The sequence below is a fragment of the Pollicipes pollicipes genome, unplaced genomic scaffold (genome assembly GCF_011947565.3).
Source record: "Pollicipes pollicipes isolate AB1234 unplaced genomic scaffold, Ppol_2.1 Scaffold_4881;HRSCAF=5763_pilon_pilon_pilon, whole genome shotgun sequence".
NCBI classification, from domain to species: domain Eukaryota; kingdom Metazoa; phylum Arthropoda; class Thecostraca; order Pollicipedomorpha; family Pollicipedidae; genus Pollicipes; species Pollicipes pollicipes.
In genome coordinates, this window is record NW_023596576.1 from 26,199,587 (window position 1) to 26,220,662 (window position 21,076).

The window sequence follows — 21,076 nt, forward strand, 5'->3', positions numbered from 1 at the left end:
ATAATATAAGAAGTGGCGCGGGGCTTATCACACGAATAATTCAATAAGGTAGACATATGTATGCCTGTTATTATGGAAGTAAGATTTGCAATCGAACAACTAAGAACGGCGCTACAACCTAACATGTGAATACAGGCAAACAACATAAACTCACGAATAAATATGCAAGGACACTACAAAAAAGGGTCAAAACATGAGCTCATAACGGTAATTGTTTCAGCAAACACGCCCAGCACCGCCACCGTCACCTCTCGACAAGTTGAAGTACTGCAGGTGAGTGCTAGAGTGGCAATTTCGCACGACCAGTTTGACGGCATCTCCAACATCATGCAAACGTTCCAGGACACAGTCACGACAATTATGCATTGAAAAGCACATGTACTAAATAGAGAAAGTTTGTTGTCAGGCACTTGGCTCACTGAATGAGATGTATGGTCACTCAGACTGCCTTTTGCCTTCTGGCCATGGCCGGAAGCACGGGTGTCAATTTGTACTCTTTTGTGAGGGTCCTGTCCACCTCCTAATGTTGAGCTGTCCCCTACCCCCCCCCCCCCCCCCACAACGTTGGCTTGGCCCCTCCCAATGTTTTTGGTTGGAATGCTACAACAACAATAACAAAAAACGTAGACAAAAGATGATCACAACACAAAGACTATCTTCTTTGATCTTTCTGCGTAGTGGCGTCTCGTACCACTTTCATTACAAACATTTATGGTTGCTCTCACCACCAGATACAAATCGTAACAGCCGAGCGAATAAACAATGCAATGCATTTCACATACCTAGCGCCGTAAGACACGCAATGGTTTGTGAGGTTAAAGTGAAAGGCTCTGGAATATGGGAATGACCTAAGCCCTTCATGGCTAACCCTGTCCCTGTCCCTCCAACCACTTGCGCGCCGCCTCCCATGACCGCCATAGAAGAGCACCATCGGGCCCCGAGGTGGCCTCTAAAGGGGCGCCTTCACGTGCCGATCAGAAGAGATGCGTGCGTCCTGTGCCTGCTCCCTGGATCAAGCCCTGCGTGACTTCCATACTGCTTAGATTAAAGGCTTTTATAAATTATGCCAAGATTAAAAACATTTATTGCGTTTTATCAAGACAATGTGGGCTTAATCCGATCAGAAAAAAATTGGGAGAGGCTGTCGGGCCTTCGGTTCGCCCCCCGCCCCCATAAGTTACCGAAATTGACACCCCCGGCCGGAAGCCCCCCGCTCATAAGGATGCTGACAGTGGTGATGACTTCCGCAATGAATAGCTGACATTCATCCCCCCAACTCGAAAGGAAACTGGATCCTTGCTCAATGTAGTGAATGGGAATGTACATTGTGAGCAGAAGATAGTACAACGAAGGGAACTCTCGATCGTTCTCCCAGATCTGGCAGCATTTGCACCGAAAGAAATAGTACAACGAGATCGAACATATATACAGTGAGCTTGGATAGGTAAAATATGATAACGCAAAAGAATGCATTTCGTACTAAATACATCCGAAAATAGTGAGGAAATACATTATACCGTAGAGCTGGCCTTCGTTCATCGAAATGCTCTTCGTGCGTCAATATCGTGTCATCGTTCTTATAGACGGGCGCGTGTCGAGTTGGACCGGTGTCTGGCGGTCGTGTTTCTGACTATCAAACTTTGAAGGTATGATAACGTGATGTTATTGTTTTATTTTTTGTATCATGGTCTCTGTCTCAATGAAACGGATTTACGTTCGATGAGGGCACTTGTACTCTTTAGTGTATGTAAAATGTGGTGCAAGTGTTGGCCTTCACCGGTTGCCTAAATGTTTTTGCGGTCAGGGTATACATTGCTACCTCATGTTAAGAAAGAGCATTGTACATCAATCGTCGTTTTTAAGGCAGAACATATCGTAATTAATCGTGAAACAGGTCATCTAAGCTGTTACCTTGGAACTTAAATAACTACGATAGTGAACATCCGAGCGCAAACACGCAGCAACCACGACCCGGGCGCCATTGCTATGCGTGATTGCAACATTACCGCGTGATCACAACATTACGGTGCATCAAGAACCACAAAAATGTACGAGGCCAAGGTAACAAGAATTCAATAAAATGTGTTTCTTGCGTATCCAAGCAGTCTTCCATATTGTTTGCAGACTGATCATGGGGAAATGGGGAAATACATGGGGAAACATGGGGAAATACGACGTTTGTGCCTGGGAATGAGGCATGGAACATGGATGCCAATGGGACACTGGGTCGAAGGGGATAGGGTGGGGGTTAGGTAAGGTTAGGTTGGTTAGGTTAGGTTAGGTTAGGTTAGGTTAGGTTAGGTTAGGTTAGGTTAGGTTAGGTTAGGTTAGGTTAGGTTAGGTTAGGTTAGGTTAGGTTAGGTTAGGTTAGGTTAGGTAGGTTAGGTTAGGTTAGGTTAGGTTTGGTTAGGTTAGGTTAGGTTAGGTTAGGTTAGGTTAGGTTAGGTTAGGTTAGGTTAGGTTAGGCTAGGTTAGGCTAGGCTAGGCTAGGCTAGGCTAGGCTAGGCTAGGCTCGGCTCGGCTAGGCTAGGCTAGGCTAGGCTAGGTGACTTTTTTACTTTGGTACCTGTATGGCTGGCGGAGGGAAGAGCATGCCGGCTGCAGGGTTCATGTACTGTCATTCTGGGGAAATGCTGTGAGGCGTCAGCTGACATTGTGATGTCACTGAAAGTGGTTTTGCATTGACCTGGGTTCTTTTGGGCTGAATGAAGGCCATAAGGCATTTGCTGGCGATATGCTGTCACTGGTATTCAACTGGGTATATGGTGTCACTGGTCGTGAGGTTTTAGGGCTCTTTCGGGTCAAATGCATGCCATGGGGCATCACCTGACCATATGCCCTCGCTGGTATTTGATGAAACATCAGGCGCAACAGGCCTCATTCCATCTTTGCCTTTCGTACCTGTCTGTTGCAAGCATTTTTGTGCCGAATAAAGGTTTGACCGAATCACCTGAATGTATGATGTCACTAATTATCACTTGATACCAGTGCACTTAGGTCCCACGGCCACGGTGTATCATGTTCCGTGAAGTACCATCGGATAGCATGACGCCACTGATCTTCGACTAAATATTGGTCGCAGCAGGCCATGTTTCATTTTTACCTTCATACCTGTCTACTGCAAGCATTGGCGTGCTGAATGGAAGCTACCAAATTGCCTGAGTGTGTGACGTCACTGGTCATGAGTTTCACCGGTGTTTTTGGGCCCATTAAAGACCACATGGTATCAGCTAAGGACGTCACTGCTATACAACTGATTGTGTAACGTCAATGGTTGTGGGTTTTCACGCGCTCTTTTGGACCGGCCGAATGCCGTAAGGCATCAGCTGATGATATGACGTCACGGGTATTTGGCTGAACATCGGGTAGCAGGCCATGATTCACCTATACCTTTCGTACCTGCCTGCTGCAAGCATTGGCGTGGTGAAGGGAGGCTCTGCCGAATGACCTGTGTATGTGTGACGTCACCGGTCATGAGTTTTTATGGATTTGTGGGGCCAACGGAAGGCCATAAAGCATAAGCTAACGATGTGGCGTCACTGGCATTCGACTGTATGTGATGTCACTGGTCATGAGATTGGTCGGCCTCTTTTTGGCCGACGAAAGGTCATACGGCATTAACTGACGATGTGACGTCACTGGTGTTGGAATAAACGTCAGGCGCGACAGAGGCTCTGCCGAATTACCTCAGTGTTTTAATTACCATGAATTTATATAGACTGTTTTGAACCCACGGAAGCCCATACCACATCAGCTGACCATACGACGTCACTGGTTTTCGAGTAGACATCATGCGTAACAGGCCATGTTCTATCTTTAGCTTTCGTACCTGTACTGCAAGTATTCGCGTGCTATATCAAGGCGATGCTGAACTATCTGAGTGTGTGACGTCACCGGTCATGAGTTTATACAGGTGCACGTGGGCCGCCCAATGTGACAAAGCATCACATCCCATGAAGCATCGCGGGATGATATGACGTCACTGGTATTCCACTCAACATCAAGCGCAACGTTCCATGTAACATCATGACCTTTCGTACCTGTCTTTTACAAGCATTGGCGTGCTGAATGAAAACTCTGTGGAATCTCCTGAGTGTGTAACGTCACTGGTTAAGACTTGTGGGCTTTTTCAACCCGCTTTATGGTATAATGCATCAGCTGACGATACCACGTCACTGGTGTTCGACTTAACATTAGGCGCAACAGGTCATGCTCCATCGTTGCCTTTCGCGCCTGTTAAACAATTGGTGAGGTGAATGATGGCTCTGCTGAGTCACCTGAGTGTGTGGTCATTAGTTTTTACAGGCTATTTTTGGCTGAGTGAAAGCCAAAAGGCATCAGCTAACGGTATGTCGTCACTGGTAATCTACTGAATGTGTGACGTCACTGGTAATGAGTTTTTACGGACCTTTTTGGGCCCACCTAAGGCCGTTAGGCATCATGTAGCGATATGCCGTCACTGGTATTCAATTAAGCATCAGGTGCAATAAGCCACGTTTCATCTTTACCTTTCGCACCTATCTACTGCAAGTATTCGCGCGCCACATAAAGGCTCTGCCCAATCACCTGAGCGTGTGATGCAACTGGTCATCAGTTTACACGGGTTTACTCGGGCTGATTGAAGGACATCAAGCAGCATCTGACGATGTGACGTCACTGGTATTCTACTAAATACCAGGCGCGGTAGGCCATGTTCGTCTTTACGTTTCGTGCCGGTCTATTGTAAGCATTGGCGTGCTGAATGAAGACTGTGAAGTCTCTTGAGTGTGTGACGTCACTGGTCATGAGTGTTTACGGGCTGTTTTGAACATCCCATAGGGTTAAATACATCAGCTGACGATATGACGTCACTGGTATTTGACTTAACCTCAGGCGCAACAGGCCATGTTCCATCTTTACTTTTCGTACCTGGCTACTGCAAGCATCACGTGCTATATGAAGGCTTTGCCGATTCACCTGAGTGTTCACCCACACTCAGGAGACTCGACAGAGCCTTCATTCAGCACGTCAATACTTGTAATAGACAGGTACGGAAGGTAAAGATAGAACACGGCCTGTTGCGCCTGATATTAAGTCGGACACCAGTGACGTCATATCGTCAGCTGATGCATTATGCCGTATAGGGGCTTGAAATGAACCCGTAAAAGTCATGACCAATGACGTTACACACTCAGGAGACTCGACAGCGCCTTCATTCAGCGCTCCAACGCTGGCAATAGACAGGTACGAAAGGTAAAGATGGAACATGGCGTGTCGCGCCTGGAGTTTAGTCGAATACCAGTGACGTTATATCGTCAGCTGATGCTTTATGTGCTTCAGTCAGCCCGAGCAAACCCGCGTTAACTCATAACTAGTTACACCATACGCTCAGGTAATTCGGCAGAGCCTCTATGTATCGCGCGAATACTTGCAGCAAATAGGTGCGAAAGGTACAGACGAAACATGGCTTATTACATCTGATATTTAGTTGAATACCATTGACGTCATATTGTAATCTAATGCCTAACGGCGTAAAGTCGGTCCAAAAAGGCATGTAAAACCTTATGGCCAGTGACGTCACACAGTCAGTGGACTACCAGTGACGACACATCGTTAGCTGATGCTTGATGGCTTTCACTCAGCCAAAAATAGCCTGTAAAAACCCAAGACGTCGCACACTCAGGTGATTCGACAGAGCTATCATTTAGCTCGCCAATAGGTTTACAGGTACGAAAGGCAAAAATGAAACAGGACCTGTTGCGCCTGATGTTAAGTCGAACGCCAGTGACGTCATATCGTGAGCTGATGCATTATACCGTATAAGGGGTACAAAAGATCCCGTAAAAAGCTCTTGACCAATGACGTCACACACTCAGGAGATTCGACAGAGCCTTCATTCAGCACGCCAATACTTCCAAGAGACAGGTACCGAAGGTAAAGATGGAACATGACCTGTTGCGTTTGATGTTAAGCCGAATACCATTGATGTGATATCTTCCCGTGACACTCCACGGGATATTATGTTTTGTGGACTTGGGCGGCCCAGGTGAACCAGTATAAACTCATGACCAGTGACGTCACACACTGATATGATTCAGCATCGCCTTGGTGTAGCACTCGAATGCTTGCAGCACACAGGTACAAAAAGTAAAGGTAGAGCATGGCCTGTTGCGCATGATGTCTAGTCGAGACCCAGTGACGTCATATCGTCAGCTGATGCCTTGTGACCTATAGTGGGCTCAAAAGAGTATACAAATTAATGGTCAGTGACGTTATTCGTGTCGACGGTAATTCGGCAGAGCCTTCCTGCAGCACGGCAATGCTTGCAATGGACATGTACCAAGGGTAAAGGTGGAACATGGCCTGCCGCGCCTGAAGTTTATTCGAACACCAGTGACGTCACATCATCAGTTAATGCCGTATGACCTTCGCCGGCCCACAAGAGGCCGACCAATCTCATGACCAGTGACATCACGCACAGTCGAATGCCAGTGACGTCACATCCTTAGCTGATGCTTTATGGTCTTCAATTGGCCGCAAAAAATCCGCCAATACTTGCAGTAGACATGTACGAAAGGTGTAGATGGAGCATGGCCGTTACCTGATGTTCAGCCGAATACCAGTGACTTCATATCGCCAGCTGATGCCTTACGGCATTTCGTCGGTCCTAAAGGGCCCGTGAAAACCCACGACCATTGACGTCGTACAATCAGTCATATGGCAGTGACGTCGTTAGCTGACACCTTGTGACCTTCAGTTGGCCCAAAAGCACCGGTGAAACTCATGGCCAGTGACGTCACACACTCAGGTGGTTCGGCAGCTTTCATCCAGCACGTCAGTGCTTGCAGTAGACGGGTTCAGAGGAAAAAATGAAGCACGGCCTGTTGCACCCAGTATTTATTCGAATACCAGTGACGTCACGCTATCCGGTGATACTTCGCGGACCATAGCACACCGTGGCCGTGGGGCCTAAGTGCACTCGTATTAAGTGATAATTGGTGACATCACACATTCAGGTGATTCGGTCAAACCTTTATGCGGCACGCAAATGCTTGCAGTAGACAGGTACGAAAAGTAAACACGGAATGAGGCCGGACGCGCCTGATGTCTAATCGAATACCAGTGACGACACATCGCCAGCTGATGCCTTACGGCATTCAGTGGACCCAAAAGAGCCTTAAAAACTCACGACCAGTGACGTCACATACCCAGCCGAATACCAGTGACATATCACTAGCAAAAGTTTTTTGGCCTTCAGTCGGCCCCCCCCAAAAAAACACGATCCCGATCTATGCAAACCATTTTCAGTGACGTCACAATGACAGCTGATGCCTCAGCATTTCCCCAGCACACCAGTACTCGAAACCCTGCAGCCAGCGTAGCTCTTCCCTCCGTCGGCCGTACAGGTACCAAAGTAAAAAAATTACTGGCTATGCTAGACTGGGTTAGGTTAGGTTAGGTTAGGTTAGGTCAGGTTCAGGTCAGGTTCAGGTTAGGTCAGGTCAGGTCAGGTCAGGTCAGGTCAGGTTAGGTTAGGTTAGGTTAGTTGTTAGGCTAGGCCAGGTTAGGTTACATTAAATTAGGTTAGGTTAGGTTAGGTTGGGTTAGGTTGGACTAGTTCAGTTTAGGCTATGTTCTGGACTATTCTGGCCTGTCCGTTTCATAAACGTACCTAGACGCGATAAGAAACATTTTTCATTGCATTATTGTTACCTTGGTCCCGTACATTTTGTATGGTTCTTGATGGACTATGCTAGACTAGGTTAGGTTAGGTCAGGTCAGGTCAGGTCAGGTCAGGTCAGGTCAGGTTAGGTCAGGTTTGGTTAGGTTAGGTTGTTAGGCTAGGCCAGGTTAGGTTACATTAAATTAGGTTAGGTTAGGTTGGACTAGTCCAGTTTAGGCTATGTTCTGGACTATTCTGGCCTGTCTGTTTCATAAACGTACCTAGACGCGATAAGAAACGTTTTTCATTGCATTATTATTGTTACCTTGGTCTCGTACATTTTGTATGGTTCTTGATAAGCAGAAACATTATAATTATGCAGCGGCAACGCAGAAACAGCGCTGGGGAGTCGAGGCAGTGGGGTGCGTGCGGCGCTCGGGAGCTCGCTATCATAAATGTTAAAATGTGAAGGTAGGAGCATGAATCTACCTGTTTTTAGATTACTTACGGTCAGGGTGTACTTTCCTACCCAACATTAGAAAAAATCATTGTACACCATTTGTTGTGTTTAAGGCAGGACATATCGTAAATGATCACAAAACAGGTAGATTCATGCTCTTACCTTCAAATTTTTTTATAGTTACAATGGCGAACTCCCGAGCGCCGCGCACACACAGCGGCCGCGACACCGGCGCCATTACTGCGCGCGGTCACATTGCTGCGCAGCAAGCAGCATCAAGAACCATAAAAATGTATGGGGCCAAGGTAACAAGAATGCATGAAATATTTTATTATACTTTCAGCAATCCTTGATATAGGAAAGAGGAAGTTGAGGCATGGAAAGCACATGTCAGCATTTGGGAGTTAAATTGGGCAGTCCATGAAGTGTTACACATTTGGTGCCACTTTTTAGCCATTTTTCTTGTCACTCGCTAGTAATGGTTTTCCTTGGTAAACCTCCTTGTACCTACTCCTGTTTACTCCACAACTGAGATAAGTGCAGCATCTTAAAAGGGGGTGGCTGTCAACCCTTAACTGGGCTAGAGAAGCAAGAAAAATAGTGGCATGGCAATAGTGGCAAATAGTACCTATCATGAGAGAAAGGCAACAATGTCAAGGTTTGCAGTTTGATTTTTGTTGTTGAAGATTTCAGCATTATCTGCAATCATGTCTGACTATCTATAGGCTTACATTAACCAAAGTGCCCCTTCCCTCTCTGTTATGTTTCTGTAATGCTCCATCAGTACCCCCTCTTCCCCTCTTTGTGTATCATAGTTATGGACAACCCTGATGTAATTACTGTCATTCATCATGGCTACAATACAATGCCTTCAAATTTTAGTTACCAGTGCTCTCTTGAGTGCCCAAAACATGTTCTTTCTTGTCCTTATTCTCTGCTATTGCCTGTCATTATTACAGTATCACTGTGTTGGCTGGTTTCAGGTTTAATTGAATGATGTTATTTGTTAATTTGCATTATAGATGTGCATGAGTGATGTAGGTCATATTGTGTATTCTATGTGCATCCAATCTGTATGACTTGAAACTCCTTAAGATAGTGTTTATTATGTTATGGAAAGGCATATCTCAAATCTTGCATACCCTAGCATATCTCACATAACCCCACACTATGCATGTTTGAAATCTGCTGAGTTTTGCAGACTGTTTTGCAACGTCTGCTCTTTTTTATTTTGTAAGGCAAACATGGTCTCACTTTCATAAATGAATGTGTTAGCATGGGTTTTGATGCATACATTTGTGTATAAGTGAATAATTAATTTGCCTAATGTAAAATGTAGTTGAAACTCTACTTCAGCTTTGAATTAAGTAAGTGGGATAATATTTCATGTCCTTATTTGATTTATGAAATCATTTGTGATCATTCATTTATATTATTTGCTGTGCATCTGTCAAATCTGCTGAGTTTCATCAACTGCTCTGCATAAAGCCTGTTCCACTTTATCTTTGCATATCAAACAGGTCCCACTTTATGGTACTGATGTGGTGGTTAGGGTTTTTTAGGTATTACCAATCAACAGCCTCTTTCCTGTTCATGGTAAAATCATACCAAACATTGCTTTAAAATAGAAAGAGTCCCATCTGTCCCACATCTTCATCATCTTCATCAAACTGTCCACTTGTCTGACTCCTGTTGTGTGATCTGCTACACAGGGAAGCCAGTTCCTACAATGACTGAGAAGAGAAAGGGCAATGAACTGCAGATGGTGGCAGCCAAGAAACAGAAGACTGGCATACTGGCCACATCTGGTGCCAGTAATGAAGTGGCCAGCTATGTAAGACTCCAGAGAGAGAGAGAGAGAGAGAGAGAGAGAGAGAGAGAGAGAGAGAGAGAGAGAGAGAGTAGAGAGGAGGAGGAGAGAGAGAGAGAGAGGAGGAGAGAGAGAGAGAGAGGGAGCGCGAGCGGGAGGGGAGGGGGAGGGGAGGGGAGGGGGAGGGGGAGGGGGAGGGGTGAGGGAGGGGAGGGAGGGAGGGGGAGGGGGAAGGGGGAGGGGGAGAGGGGTGAGGGCAGGGGGAGGGGGAGAGGGAGAGGGGGAGAGGGAGAGGGAGAGGGAGAGGAGGAGAGGGAGAGGGAGAGAGGGAGAGGGAGAGGAGAGGAGAGGGAGAGGGAGAAGGGAGAGAGAGGGAGAGGAGAGGGAGAGGGAGAGGGAGAGGGAGAGGGAGAGGGAGAGGGAGAGGGAGAGGGAGAGGGAGGAGGGAGAGGGAGGAGGGAGAGGGAGAGGGAGAGGGAGAGGGAGAGGGAGAGGGAGAGGGAGAGGGAGGAGGGAGAGGGAGAGGGAGAGGGAGAGGGAGAGGGAGAGGGAGAGGGGAGAGGGAGAGGGAGAGGAGAGGGAGGAAGAGGAGAGGGAGAGGGAGAGGGAGAGGGAGAGGGAGAGGGAGAGGGAGAGGGAGAGGGAGAGGAGAGGGAGAGGGAGAGGGAGAGGGAGAGGGGAGGGAGAGGGAGCGGGCGTGGGGCGTGGGGGCCTGGGCGTGAGAGAGCAAGAGAGAGTGACATACCATACATACCATACATACCATATACCATATACCAGGTTTGCTACAATATATTGTGTGATGCACTGCAGCAAGGCATGGGGTGTATTGATGCTGATGCCATTTGCTGTCATCGTGTAGAACCTGGAGAAAACCAATAAACCATTGTTGAAAAAATAGTTTGCTCTTACTTAGTTGGAATTGACTTAGGCACCGAATGCACCAGCTGAGTATGCATGCCACTGCTGCTGCCGCCGCCGTTGGTGGCCGGCCTAGCGGTGTGTACCGGCGCTGACTGGAGGTGGGTGTCGGTTCCATCAGACGCAGGGGCCAGCGCGCACCTCCAGCCTGCTGGCGCCCATCATGCTGCTGACCGGGCACAGCGGCGACATATTTGCAACTAGGTTCCACCCGGAGGGCCAGTTCCTCGCCTCCACAGGCTTCGACCGACAAATACGTGAGACACGCCCCCGGCCCCGAGCTCTGACGCCCCCCCCCCCCCCCCCCCCTCTGGGGAGGGCTATTGCGTTCCACCGGGAAGTGTGCACAGAGCAGTGATGGCCGCGAAATTTTCCATGGGTCTTCTGATGCGTTGGTCACCTGCCCAATAATCCTTGATGTTGTTGGTTCGTGTAGAATTTCCCCTAGACGTGTAAAACAGCGAGCTAAATTCGTATTGCATTTTATACTCATCTATAGACACGTATCTGTAGACAGAATTTATGATGCCGAACGTCCAGAAATTAACAGATGCCAAGGGGAATATTGTGGGGATGGGCTTGAACTGTGCCATGGCTGCCATGCAGCGCACTTAAGGTATATATGTGACTATTTTAGGGCGTTAGAAAGTGCGTTTTAGAAATGCAAATTAAGGTTATCACGATGAGATTAGTAATACGCTTAGCTTCATATTCCGTGATGAAGCTGATGTTGGGGTGTGCCGGCAGTCGTGTTTCGGGGTTGTGTTTGTGCTGTGCGTCCCAAGATGACCTGTGAGCAGGCGACTCCGCCATGGCTGCCATCTGACCGTACCGCCGCCACCTCTGACCGTACCGCCGCCACCTGACTGTACCGCCGCCACCTGACCGTACCGCCGCCACCTGACCGTACCGCCGCCACCTGACCGTACCGCCGCCACCTGACCGTACCGCCGCTACTGACCGTACCACCGCCACCTGACCGTACGCCGCCACCTGACCGTACCGCCGCCCACCTGACCCGTCCGTGTGACGTACCGCCGCCACCTGACCGTACCGCCGCCACCTGACCGTACCGCCGCCACTGACCGCTTACCGCCGCCCACCTGACCGTACCGCCGCCACCTGACCGTTACCGCCGCCACCTGACAGTACCGCCGCCACCTGACCGTACGCGCCGCTTTGACCGTACCGGCCGCACCCTGACCGTACCGCCGCGACCCTGACCGTACCTCGCCACCTGACCGTACCACCGCCACCTGATCGTACCACCGCACCTGACCGTACCGCCGCCACCCTGACCGTACCGCCGCACCTGACCGTACCGCCGCCACCCTGACCGTACCGCGGCCGTTGACCGTACCGCCGCCACCTGACCGTACCGCCGCCACCTGACCCTACCGCGGCCGTTTGACCGTACCGCCGCCCACTTGACCGTACCGCCGCCGCCCTGACCGTCCCACCGCCACCTGACCCGTACCACCGCCACCTGACCGTACCGCCGCCACCTGACCGTACCCGCCGCCACCTGACCGCACCGCGGCCGTTTGACCGTACCGCAGCTGTTTGACCGTACCGCGGCCGTGTGACCGTGCCGCCGCCACCTGACCGTACCACCGCCGCCTGACCGTACCGCGGCCGTTTGACCGTACCGCGGCTGTTTGACCGTACCGCGGCCATCTGACCGCACCGCAGCCGTTTGACCGTACCGCGGCCACCTGACCGTACTGCGGCCGTCTGACCGTACCGCGGCCGTTTGACTGTACCGCGGCCGTTTGACTGTACCGCGGCTGTCCTGACCGCCAGTGCTGTGGAACACGTACGGAGAGTGTGAGAACTTCGCCTGCATGGCGGGCCACACGGGGGCCGTGATGGAGCTGTGCTTCTCCACCGACGGCGACCGGCTCTACACGGCCAGCACCGACAAAACGGTGGCGATCTGGGATGTGGTCAGCGGCCTGCGTGTCCGAAAACTGCGTGGTGAGCGCCCGGGGCCGTCTGGGCGGGGCGGGTCTCTGCCAGCCGGCGTGGCGTCTGAGCGCTGGCGCCGAGCGGATCCAACGGCGCGCCTCGCGGTCCCGGTAGTGAAGAGGTTCAGCTGGGCATGTGGGAAACCAGAGGTTCGTGGTCCGATTTCCCGCGGTGCCCACCCTTCCCGCCAGGGTGAGAGACTGGCGACGCCACGTAGCCTTAGCCCCTTAGTGCGTCGTAAAGTCCCAATGGCAAATGACAGCTGGGCTCGCCATGGCGTTACTGGCACTGAGGTTAGTTGCAGTTGCATTCTCCGTTACTTGCTCTGGTCGCCAGTTGTGTCAGTGTCGGCTCGATTTGTGACATTATGTGGCCGCTCACTTGCTTTGTAGCCGTCCCAGCCCAGCCTGTCGTCCCCCTCAATCCAGTGGCTGTCCTACCCCACTCAGGCGTCCGGAGCTAGAGGGTCCCTTGGTTGGAGCTGTAGAGCAGGCCACGGTGGTCGGCGCAGGCGGCGTTTAAGCTGCGTCGGATCTACCTCTGCCTGACTGGCGTTTCGCCCTCCCCCCCCCCCCCCCCGCCCACACCGTGGCCAGGTCACACGACGTTCGTGAACGCGGTGTCGGCGGCGCGGCGTGGGCCGACCCAGCTCTGCTCAGGCGGCGACGACTCGACCGTGCGGGTCTGGGACGGTCGCAAGAAGACGCCCAGCGCCACCCTCCAGACCACCTACCAGGTCACGGCCGTTTCCTTCAACGACACTGCCGAGCAAGTGTTCTCCAGCGGGCTCGACAACGAGGTCAAGGTCGGTCGGGCCGGGACAGCGGCGACCCTGCGGGAGGGGTGGATTCGCAGCAGAGACTGCTGACGCCTGTGGCCGCTTTATGTTGTTGTGCACGTGCGGTTTCCATGGCAGTGACGTCTGCCACACGTCGTTACTAACGTTTGGGGTGTCGGCCGCCCAGGTGTGGGACCTGCGCAAGAACGCCGTGCTGTACCGGATGAAAGGACACTCAGACACAGTGACGGGCATGTCCGTGTCGCCGGACGGGTCGTACCTGCTCACCAACGCCATGGACAACTCGCTGAGAATCTGGGACGTGCGCCCGTTCGCGCCCAGTGAGCGCTGCCTCAAGATTCTCACCGGCCACCAGCACAACTTCGAGAAGGTCGGCTGTCCCGGTCCGGCGATGGGGCGGCCCGTCCACCGGACTTACAGCTCTGAGATCGGTGTTCTTTTTCCACATGTGGCCGGCTGTAAATGTAGCAATGCTGTCTGTGTGGTGCGTGTTGTGTAGCTGTGACCGGGACCAATTATTCAAAGATTACATTTGCGGCTCGTATTCTGTGTGGTTCGCGAGTGTGGTTCATGCTCATCCAATTTGGTGCTCTCATTGTGGCAGACTGGCTTGATGCTTTGTATCGTTGCTGAAAGAGGTGTTAACTGTTATGCGTCGGCAAATGGCGTGGATGAGGAAGAGGCCTACATGGTCAGGCCTGAAAGCCACAGACCGTGCGTAGCACCTGACACCTTTTGTCTATTTTCAGAACTTGTTACGGTGCGACTGGTCGCCAGATGGCAGAAAGGTAACGGCCGGTAGCTCTGACCGCTACCTGTACATCTGGGACACGACCAGCCGGCGAATCCTGTACAAGCTGCCCGGTCACAACGGCAGCGTCAACGACTGCCGCTTCCACCCGACAGAGCCCATCTGTGAGTAGACCAGAGCGGAGCGTGCCTCCACGTGGTCACCCGCGGCGGACCGGACCGGGCTCCTCCGGCCAGGCGCCGGGCAGGCTCCGACACGCGCCGCAGCGGCGCAGGTGAACTTGTCCGGGATCCCCGTCACCGCATACTGCAGCGCGTGACGAGTAAACTGTCCGGTTTGTTTTGTTTTTGTGCTTCAGATTGTGTAAACATGCACCACTGGGTTGCTCAGCACGCCAGATTCTGACTCCCGGATTTCCGTTTTGGGCCAGCCTTTATCAGCAATTTGATTTCGGCCGGCACATGTTGCTATTCGTGCTTTAATCAAACTGAAAGCATTGCCCGCTTGATCGTGTGGTGGCACAGTTATGAAATGCAAATGCGAATTACACCAGCCGCACTTAGGTCCTACCCGCAGTCACCTAAGCTACTTCATGACGCATGGGACTGCATGCCAGGGCGTGCTGAGGAGTGCTCAGGTACAAAGGCGGGCAGTATTCGAGGAGAGCTAGCAATGCAAGACTGACATGGTGTGACCATTGTCACTCAACGCTTTCGCTGACCTCACTGAAGTCATCCTTAGTTGTTGCGTAGTGACTGCAAATATTTGCCTCATAAACAGACAAGAATTGAACTGGAGCAGATTTGTTGTTCACCTTTTGCAGTAAAGAAGCAGCTTAATGTCATTATAGATTAAATATAAATGCACAACTGCTGGCATTGGTGTCACAGTGAAAGAACAGTCATGCTTTAGCGTGATGTTACTTATAATGGTGTTATGAGCGTGCATGCGTATTTTGATGGCCAACAATAGTATGAATAGTAACGCTGTAGGTGGGTGGGCAAACCTTCCGGTTGGCTTGTGCTAGTGCACTTGAAGCTGCAGGCAGCCGTCAAAATTCATGCCATTTTTCGTCACTCAGGTGGGAAACGAAGTGGACGAAACCTGGGTGCATAAACTAGGATATTGCAACTTCCTGCTGGTTATGAACAGGTTACCGTAACGGACCTTTTCGGACAGGATGACTGGATATTGCAAAGACAGCACCAATGGACCGGCTGGCTGAATACACGTGAGGATTTATGTCTTCATGTGAAAGAAAATGCTATTAACTTTTGACTTATAAACGCATAAGACATTTTTCTTGAGTCACTGAAACGTTATTGGCGGTTGTTTGACTGGCGGGCGGGCCACCGATTGTTGTGACGTCAGCAGGCGGAGACAGGAGTCGGCGGTTGGCCGCCCGGCATCAGATTCCGTGGGTTATGCTGCGCGTGTGCTGTGTGTGGGTGTACCGGCCACCGATTGTTGTGACGTCAGCAAGTGGAGACGGGAGTCGGCGGTGGGCCACTCGGCTTCAGGCTCTGTGGGTTATACTGAACGTGTGCTGTGTGGGCGGTGGGGATTTGTTCAACGATTTGATTCCCGAAACGGGTATTGTTCAATGGAAGAAGGAAATCCTCTTAGGGAGTAGAAGAGTCAAAATGCTGTAAAGGGAAGAATCAAAATGTTTTCTCCACATATGGGGATAAAGCTCTTTTGAAACTATTGCTTGACGATTAAAGGGAATGCTCCACATTTGGAGATGTGAGGAAGCATTAGATGTGCTGAAAAAGCTCTCCTATAATTTTTGGTAAATCTGTTAGTGGCAAAACTAGACGACGCAGGTTTTCTTCTTAATAAGTATGCTCCTGAATACGTCATTGATCGATTGCATCATGGTACCTTGCACAACATTGATTGAAAGACGATTGATAGCCGTTATATTTAGGCATTGTGCTAACGAACGCCAGCTATGAACGGCTGGACAATTTGTTTGTCGTAGCCTTGATTGCCGCATGGCTAATAGAATGGCAAAATTTGCATGCCTGTTATGATGGCGTTACGGGTGCCTGGGTGACCTTGAAATAGTATCCCGAATAATTGCACATCGTGATCGTGTAGCTCAGAAACTGAGAGGGGGGGGGGGGGGGGCTTAGGTTTTTAAGAAGGGAAGGGCTGTGAACTGTACCGAAGGATTCTCACGATGGCTATTTCAGTTCAAACCCTCATACAAATACGCAACACTCCCTTTAAGAATGGATCATATTCGCAAATGGCATTTTTAGAGACGATTTCTTCGTCCAGGAGACAAGCACAAAGGCGGCCGGTATTGAATTGGCCACCGAGGAGGTGTCCACATCTTACGGTACCAGTTTGTCATTGGCCCAAGGTCTGGTCACTGTTTTGCACAAGGTGAAGATTGTGCAGAAAACCCTTGAGCTTGGCACCGGAAATCAAGGCTGCACTGTAATACAGGAAGACATAATTAGTAGTGCACATTTAATTTTGGTATGATTATATGCTAAACTGTCACACATTAGTTGATGGGCATGTCTTTGTAATGTTTCGTGGCCATGTGTTCCAGCGCGCAACTGATATACATTTTGTTCTGCAGTGAGGAGTTTCCAAACGTTATGTTGCCAGTGGGAACCAGACAAAAAGCCAGCGATTTCAGTGCTTGTTCCTACTCGAATGATCTTAAATTTGAGCTTAAATGTTAGTTTATATACTTTTTCCAGTACTGCCAGTGTAATGTCAGCATGCTAATGGTATAGCTTGGAGAACGTGTTGGGGTCTCCCCACTCGTTACAGATAACATGCCACAAATGTGTTTACAGTGCATAGTTGACACCTCGTCCATGATATTGAGCCATTGCAGTCACATACAATTACGGGAGTGTCGTTTAATAAAGCGTAGCAATGTCCGGTTCAGCCGGCCAAAGCGCAGCCAACTGCTTCAACATAGCTTGCTGCAATTCTGACTGGCAACTCATTGGAAGTGAGGTGACGGAAGCGCCTGTAATTCACTTGGCGATGAGCATCATCGCCAAGTAAATTACAGGTGCAATTGGCCAATGCATTTGGTGCAATTGACTAATGTTGATATTGGCTGAATACCTTGTAAATATTGGATTAATGGCATGCATCTGAAGGTGCCTGTAAATAATGCATGAATGGCATGCATCTGAAGGTTTCTGTAAATATTGCATTAATGGCATGCATCTGAAGGTGTCTGTAAATATTACAATAATAGTATGCATCTGAAGGTGTCTGTAAATATTACATTAATGGCATGCATCTGGAGGTGTCTGTAAATATTACATTAGTGGCGTGCATCTGAAGGTGTCTGCAAATATTACATTAGTGGCATGCATCTGAAGATATCTGTAAATATTACATTAATGACACGCATCTGAAGGTGTCTGTGAATATTACATTAATGGCATGCATCTGAGGGTGTCTGTAAATATTACATTAGTGGCATGCATCTGACGGTGTCATGACGGAGGCTACTACAAAATGAATACCAATCTGTCTGTGGCAGTACTTGCGTTTTAATTCCTCGTGGGGTCTCTAATGGTGCATTGCTTAAGGCATAGTCCAGGGTCGAAGGCTCAAGGTGTGGAGTCTCACACGGATATTACAACAAAAAATAGATTTGTTCATGCTGTTGTGGTATTGGGTCCTCCACGCCCCAACGTTGAAAACAAAGTGGGTGAAATCCGGGGAAATACCCGTTTGTTGGCGTTTTTTTTGTGGGGGGTTAGACTGAACTATTTTTTGCTGTTCATCCCACCAACTCATTTTGTGTAACCTTGCCCCAAGTGATAGGCGTCAAAAAACGAAATACGGTTTTGCTTTTTTGACTCTTCAGTTTATACCGGAATGTAGTCTTAACCGGGTGAGGTGTATTCCTGGTCAATGCAATTGACGATACAGGGATTGGCACGACTTAACTTTGAGCTCATGCGTGTGTTAAAAGACGCCAACTGCACTGGTACTAGGTAGCAATGTATTGGCGTATGATTGTTTATTAGTATGTTGTTTACTTAATGTCATAAAGTACTGAGCCAGGCGTTGGCTATTTTCATAAATCGGTAGATCTATGCTATCCTCTGGACTTCATCGAGCTTCTTGCGTGTAACGCTTCTAACGTAAGCTAGTTCACAGAAATAGCCGACATGAGTCGCACGCCGTTGACCATTGATGCGGCTCAGCCGGATCCATCGCCGGAAAAAGCGGTCGCCACCATGTACAAACTACATCCGCCGGCAAACGGACGTTTAGGATTGATTGCGTGATGATGAAACCAGATAAACATTGACGATCTTTCCATGTTTCTGGTACGGCTGCTCGATGTTCACTCCTGCACAGCCATCGGCGGCTTATTACCGTTCCGACATAACATTTGGGTCAGGATTATGAGCGACAAGCGCTTGGGGACAGAAGTGACGATCACCGAATGGTCGCGGCGGAAAGCTGATTTCCCGTTCAGCGGCTGTTATCGCAACATAATCCGAGTACCAGCAAGCATCCATTATTCAAAACGCGCAACAATTCTTCATGACACGGGCAACAAGTGGCTGCATTCGTGGACTGAAAGTTGATTAAAGTGTCGGTGTTATGCTTGCCTGTGCCTTAGCGCCTCTTACCGGCCTTCCACACACCCAGGATCGAGGACATATTCGCAGCGACTTGAATAACAAAGACTGTGCCGTTGACGTACTTCATGAATTTATGCCCCAAAGATCTTGCGCCTTTAGGTGTTTTGCGGGGACCCGGACAATAAGAATTCTACCTGACGTAACGCATGATCTGTGTTGGGCGCGAAACTTCTTTTTCGTAGCTTGGTCAAGGTGAGACAAAGGGAGCAGCAGATTCATTTACAGACAGGTTAGTCTGTGCGCCCACAACTGAAGATGGATGAAGGAAAAGCGTGCCATACGCTAGAAACAGCGTAGTTTTGGCTTAATGATATGATTGAGACGAGATATTAGTATCATGGATGAGATAACTTCGGACCATCGTCCCCGTCTCGTGCGTTGGTGTTTACAGAACGTTTCAGTCAGTTGATTCCCAAGCCGTCGCCAGATGATATGGAGTCCCGGGAAGGGCGGGATAGTGCCGCGAACTTGGCCTTCAGCCATGTGCGCATCTCCATCCGAATGTCTTCCTTGTAAATGCGGGGATTCGGGCCGGCTGTGATCACAAGTCTAGTGCTCTACCACTGAGCTAACCGGAAAATACTGACCCACCCTTTTTGCCTTTCCGACAAACACCGTGGCAGAGGAGGGGTAAATTAGTGGTAGAGACTCATAATCAGAGGACCCAGCTCATATCCCAACAACTGCAGAGAGAAAAATCTGGTTGTGTCGTGCGCATGGCAGAAAGCGAAACCCCACCCAGTCTTTCGCAGGATTCAGCAACAGCTGATGACAGGCGAAGAGGCAACGGCCGGAGCGCCGTTTGCTTACGATCTCACCAGACGAGAACAGAAGTCACAACAATCCTTCCATCCATGAAATACCGTGGTTTACCGTTACCATGGGTAAGGTGCACGCGTCGTCGGGCGAAGAAACTTGCTAGTACCCCACATGTGCTTTTATTTTTCTAGGTTTACGAAAGTGTAAACAGAAAGCGGGCCCGCGCCGCGAACGCGTCCGACCAAGATCATATGTGCCGTCACGTATTAAGGAATATCTACGTTGCAACACACCCCCGATATCGGCGGATGGTCCGTCCCGGCCGGTCGGCGGCGCCACGCGTGCCCGACGAACCGTCAGGCACGCGTGGCGCCCTGTCGTCTCTGCCGTCAGTGGCGTCCTGCTGCAGCGACAAGCAGATCTACCTGGGGAAGATGGAGTAACGCGGCGGGGCGGATCGCACCCCCATCCCCGATGTCGGTGGATGATCCGTCCCGGCCGGTCGGCGGCGCCACGCGTGCCTGACGAACGTACCCTCTGCCGCCAGTGGCGTCCTGCTGCAGCGACAAGCAGATCTACCTGGGGGAGATGGAGTAACGCGGCGGGGCGGATCGCACCCCCATCCCCGATGTCGGTGGATGATCCGTCCCGGCCGGTCGGCGGCGCCACGCGTGTCTGACGAACGTACCCTCTGCCGCCAGTGGCGTCCTGCTCCAGCGACAAGCAGATCTACCTGGGGGAGATCGAGTAGCGCGGCCGGGCGGATCACTGTCACCTCATCTGCATCATCGTGTGCGCGCTGGCGGTGTCGTCTCATTCCCATCATGTCGGCCGGCCAGGGTGGCCGGCGTCAACCGTACCAGCGGTGGCGCTGGTCGGCGCGGGCCGCCGCCCGCTCGTGCTCCGCCAACCCGGGCTTTGTACCGAGCGTGTGCGCCTGGGACGCTGGCGCTCCGAGGAGCTGCTCCCGGCCCCGGCGCCCGCTCCGGGAGCACCGGGCGACCCCGGCCTGTGGCCTCCCCGCCGACCCGCCGATGCCGCAATACACTAATTGAAATCAATCGAGCGTATGGGAGCGGCGCCAGGCCGAGATGGGACGCGTCTGTGGCGGAACATCGAGCGCGCTGCGAACACCTCGCGCCCGACGGGGCGGCGGAGGCGGCGGCCAATCAATGGTGCGGCGCGCCGCCGCCGCCGCCGACTCGTTGTAATGCGGCCGGCGGGCGCCGCGGTCGCCACTGACGTCGTTCCACGCCGCCGCCGTGTCTCGGCCGGCGGCAAATCTCCAGCGGTGTCGCCCTGCGCCGCCTGCGCCGCCAC

The 21,076-nt window shown here is 50.8% G+C and overlaps 1 protein-coding gene across 4 annotated transcripts; it reads left to right on the forward strand.

The window, feature by feature from the left end:
* Positions 1 to 1,545: 1,545 nt before the first annotated feature.
* LOC119100809 (U5 small nuclear ribonucleoprotein 40 kDa protein) lies at positions 1,546 to 20,632 on the forward strand. 4 transcript variants are annotated; one of them, XM_037223954.1, is made up of 9 exons: positions 8,393 to 8,760; positions 9,459 to 9,469; positions 9,815 to 9,936; positions 10,955 to 11,090; positions 12,637 to 12,810; positions 13,398 to 13,606; positions 13,767 to 13,970; positions 14,350 to 14,515; positions 20,458 to 20,632. In XM_037223954.1, the coding sequence occupies exons 1-9, from the start codon at positions 8,708 to 8,710 to the stop codon at positions 20,505 to 20,507; spliced, it is 1,125 nt and encodes a 374-aa protein (XP_037079849.1). In that variant the 5' UTR covers positions 8,393 to 8,707; the 3' UTR covers positions 20,508 to 20,632. The 4 variants fall into 4 exon arrangements, with proteins under 4 accessions (XP_037079852.1, XP_037079849.1, XP_037079851.1 ...); XM_037223957.1 differs by lacking the exons at positions 8,393 to 8,760; positions 9,459 to 9,469 and adding an exon at positions 1,546 to 1,646; XM_037223956.1 differs by lacking the exon at positions 9,459 to 9,469.
* The last annotated feature ends 444 nt before the right edge of the window (positions 20,633 to 21,076 follow it).

Coding starts and splice junctions, on each gene's coding strand:
- LOC119100809 (XM_037223954.1), top strand. CDS start 8,708: ATGGCAATAGTGGCAAATAGTACCTATCATGAGAGAAAGGCAACAATG. Junction 11,091..12,636: donor AGGCTTCGACCGACAAATAC/GTGAGACACGCC, acceptor CCTGACCGCCAG/TGCTGTGGAACACGTACGGA. Junction 14,516..20,457: donor CCACCCGACAGAGCCCATCT/GTGAGTAGACCA, acceptor CTCTGCCGCCAG/TGGCGTCCTGCTCCAGCGAC.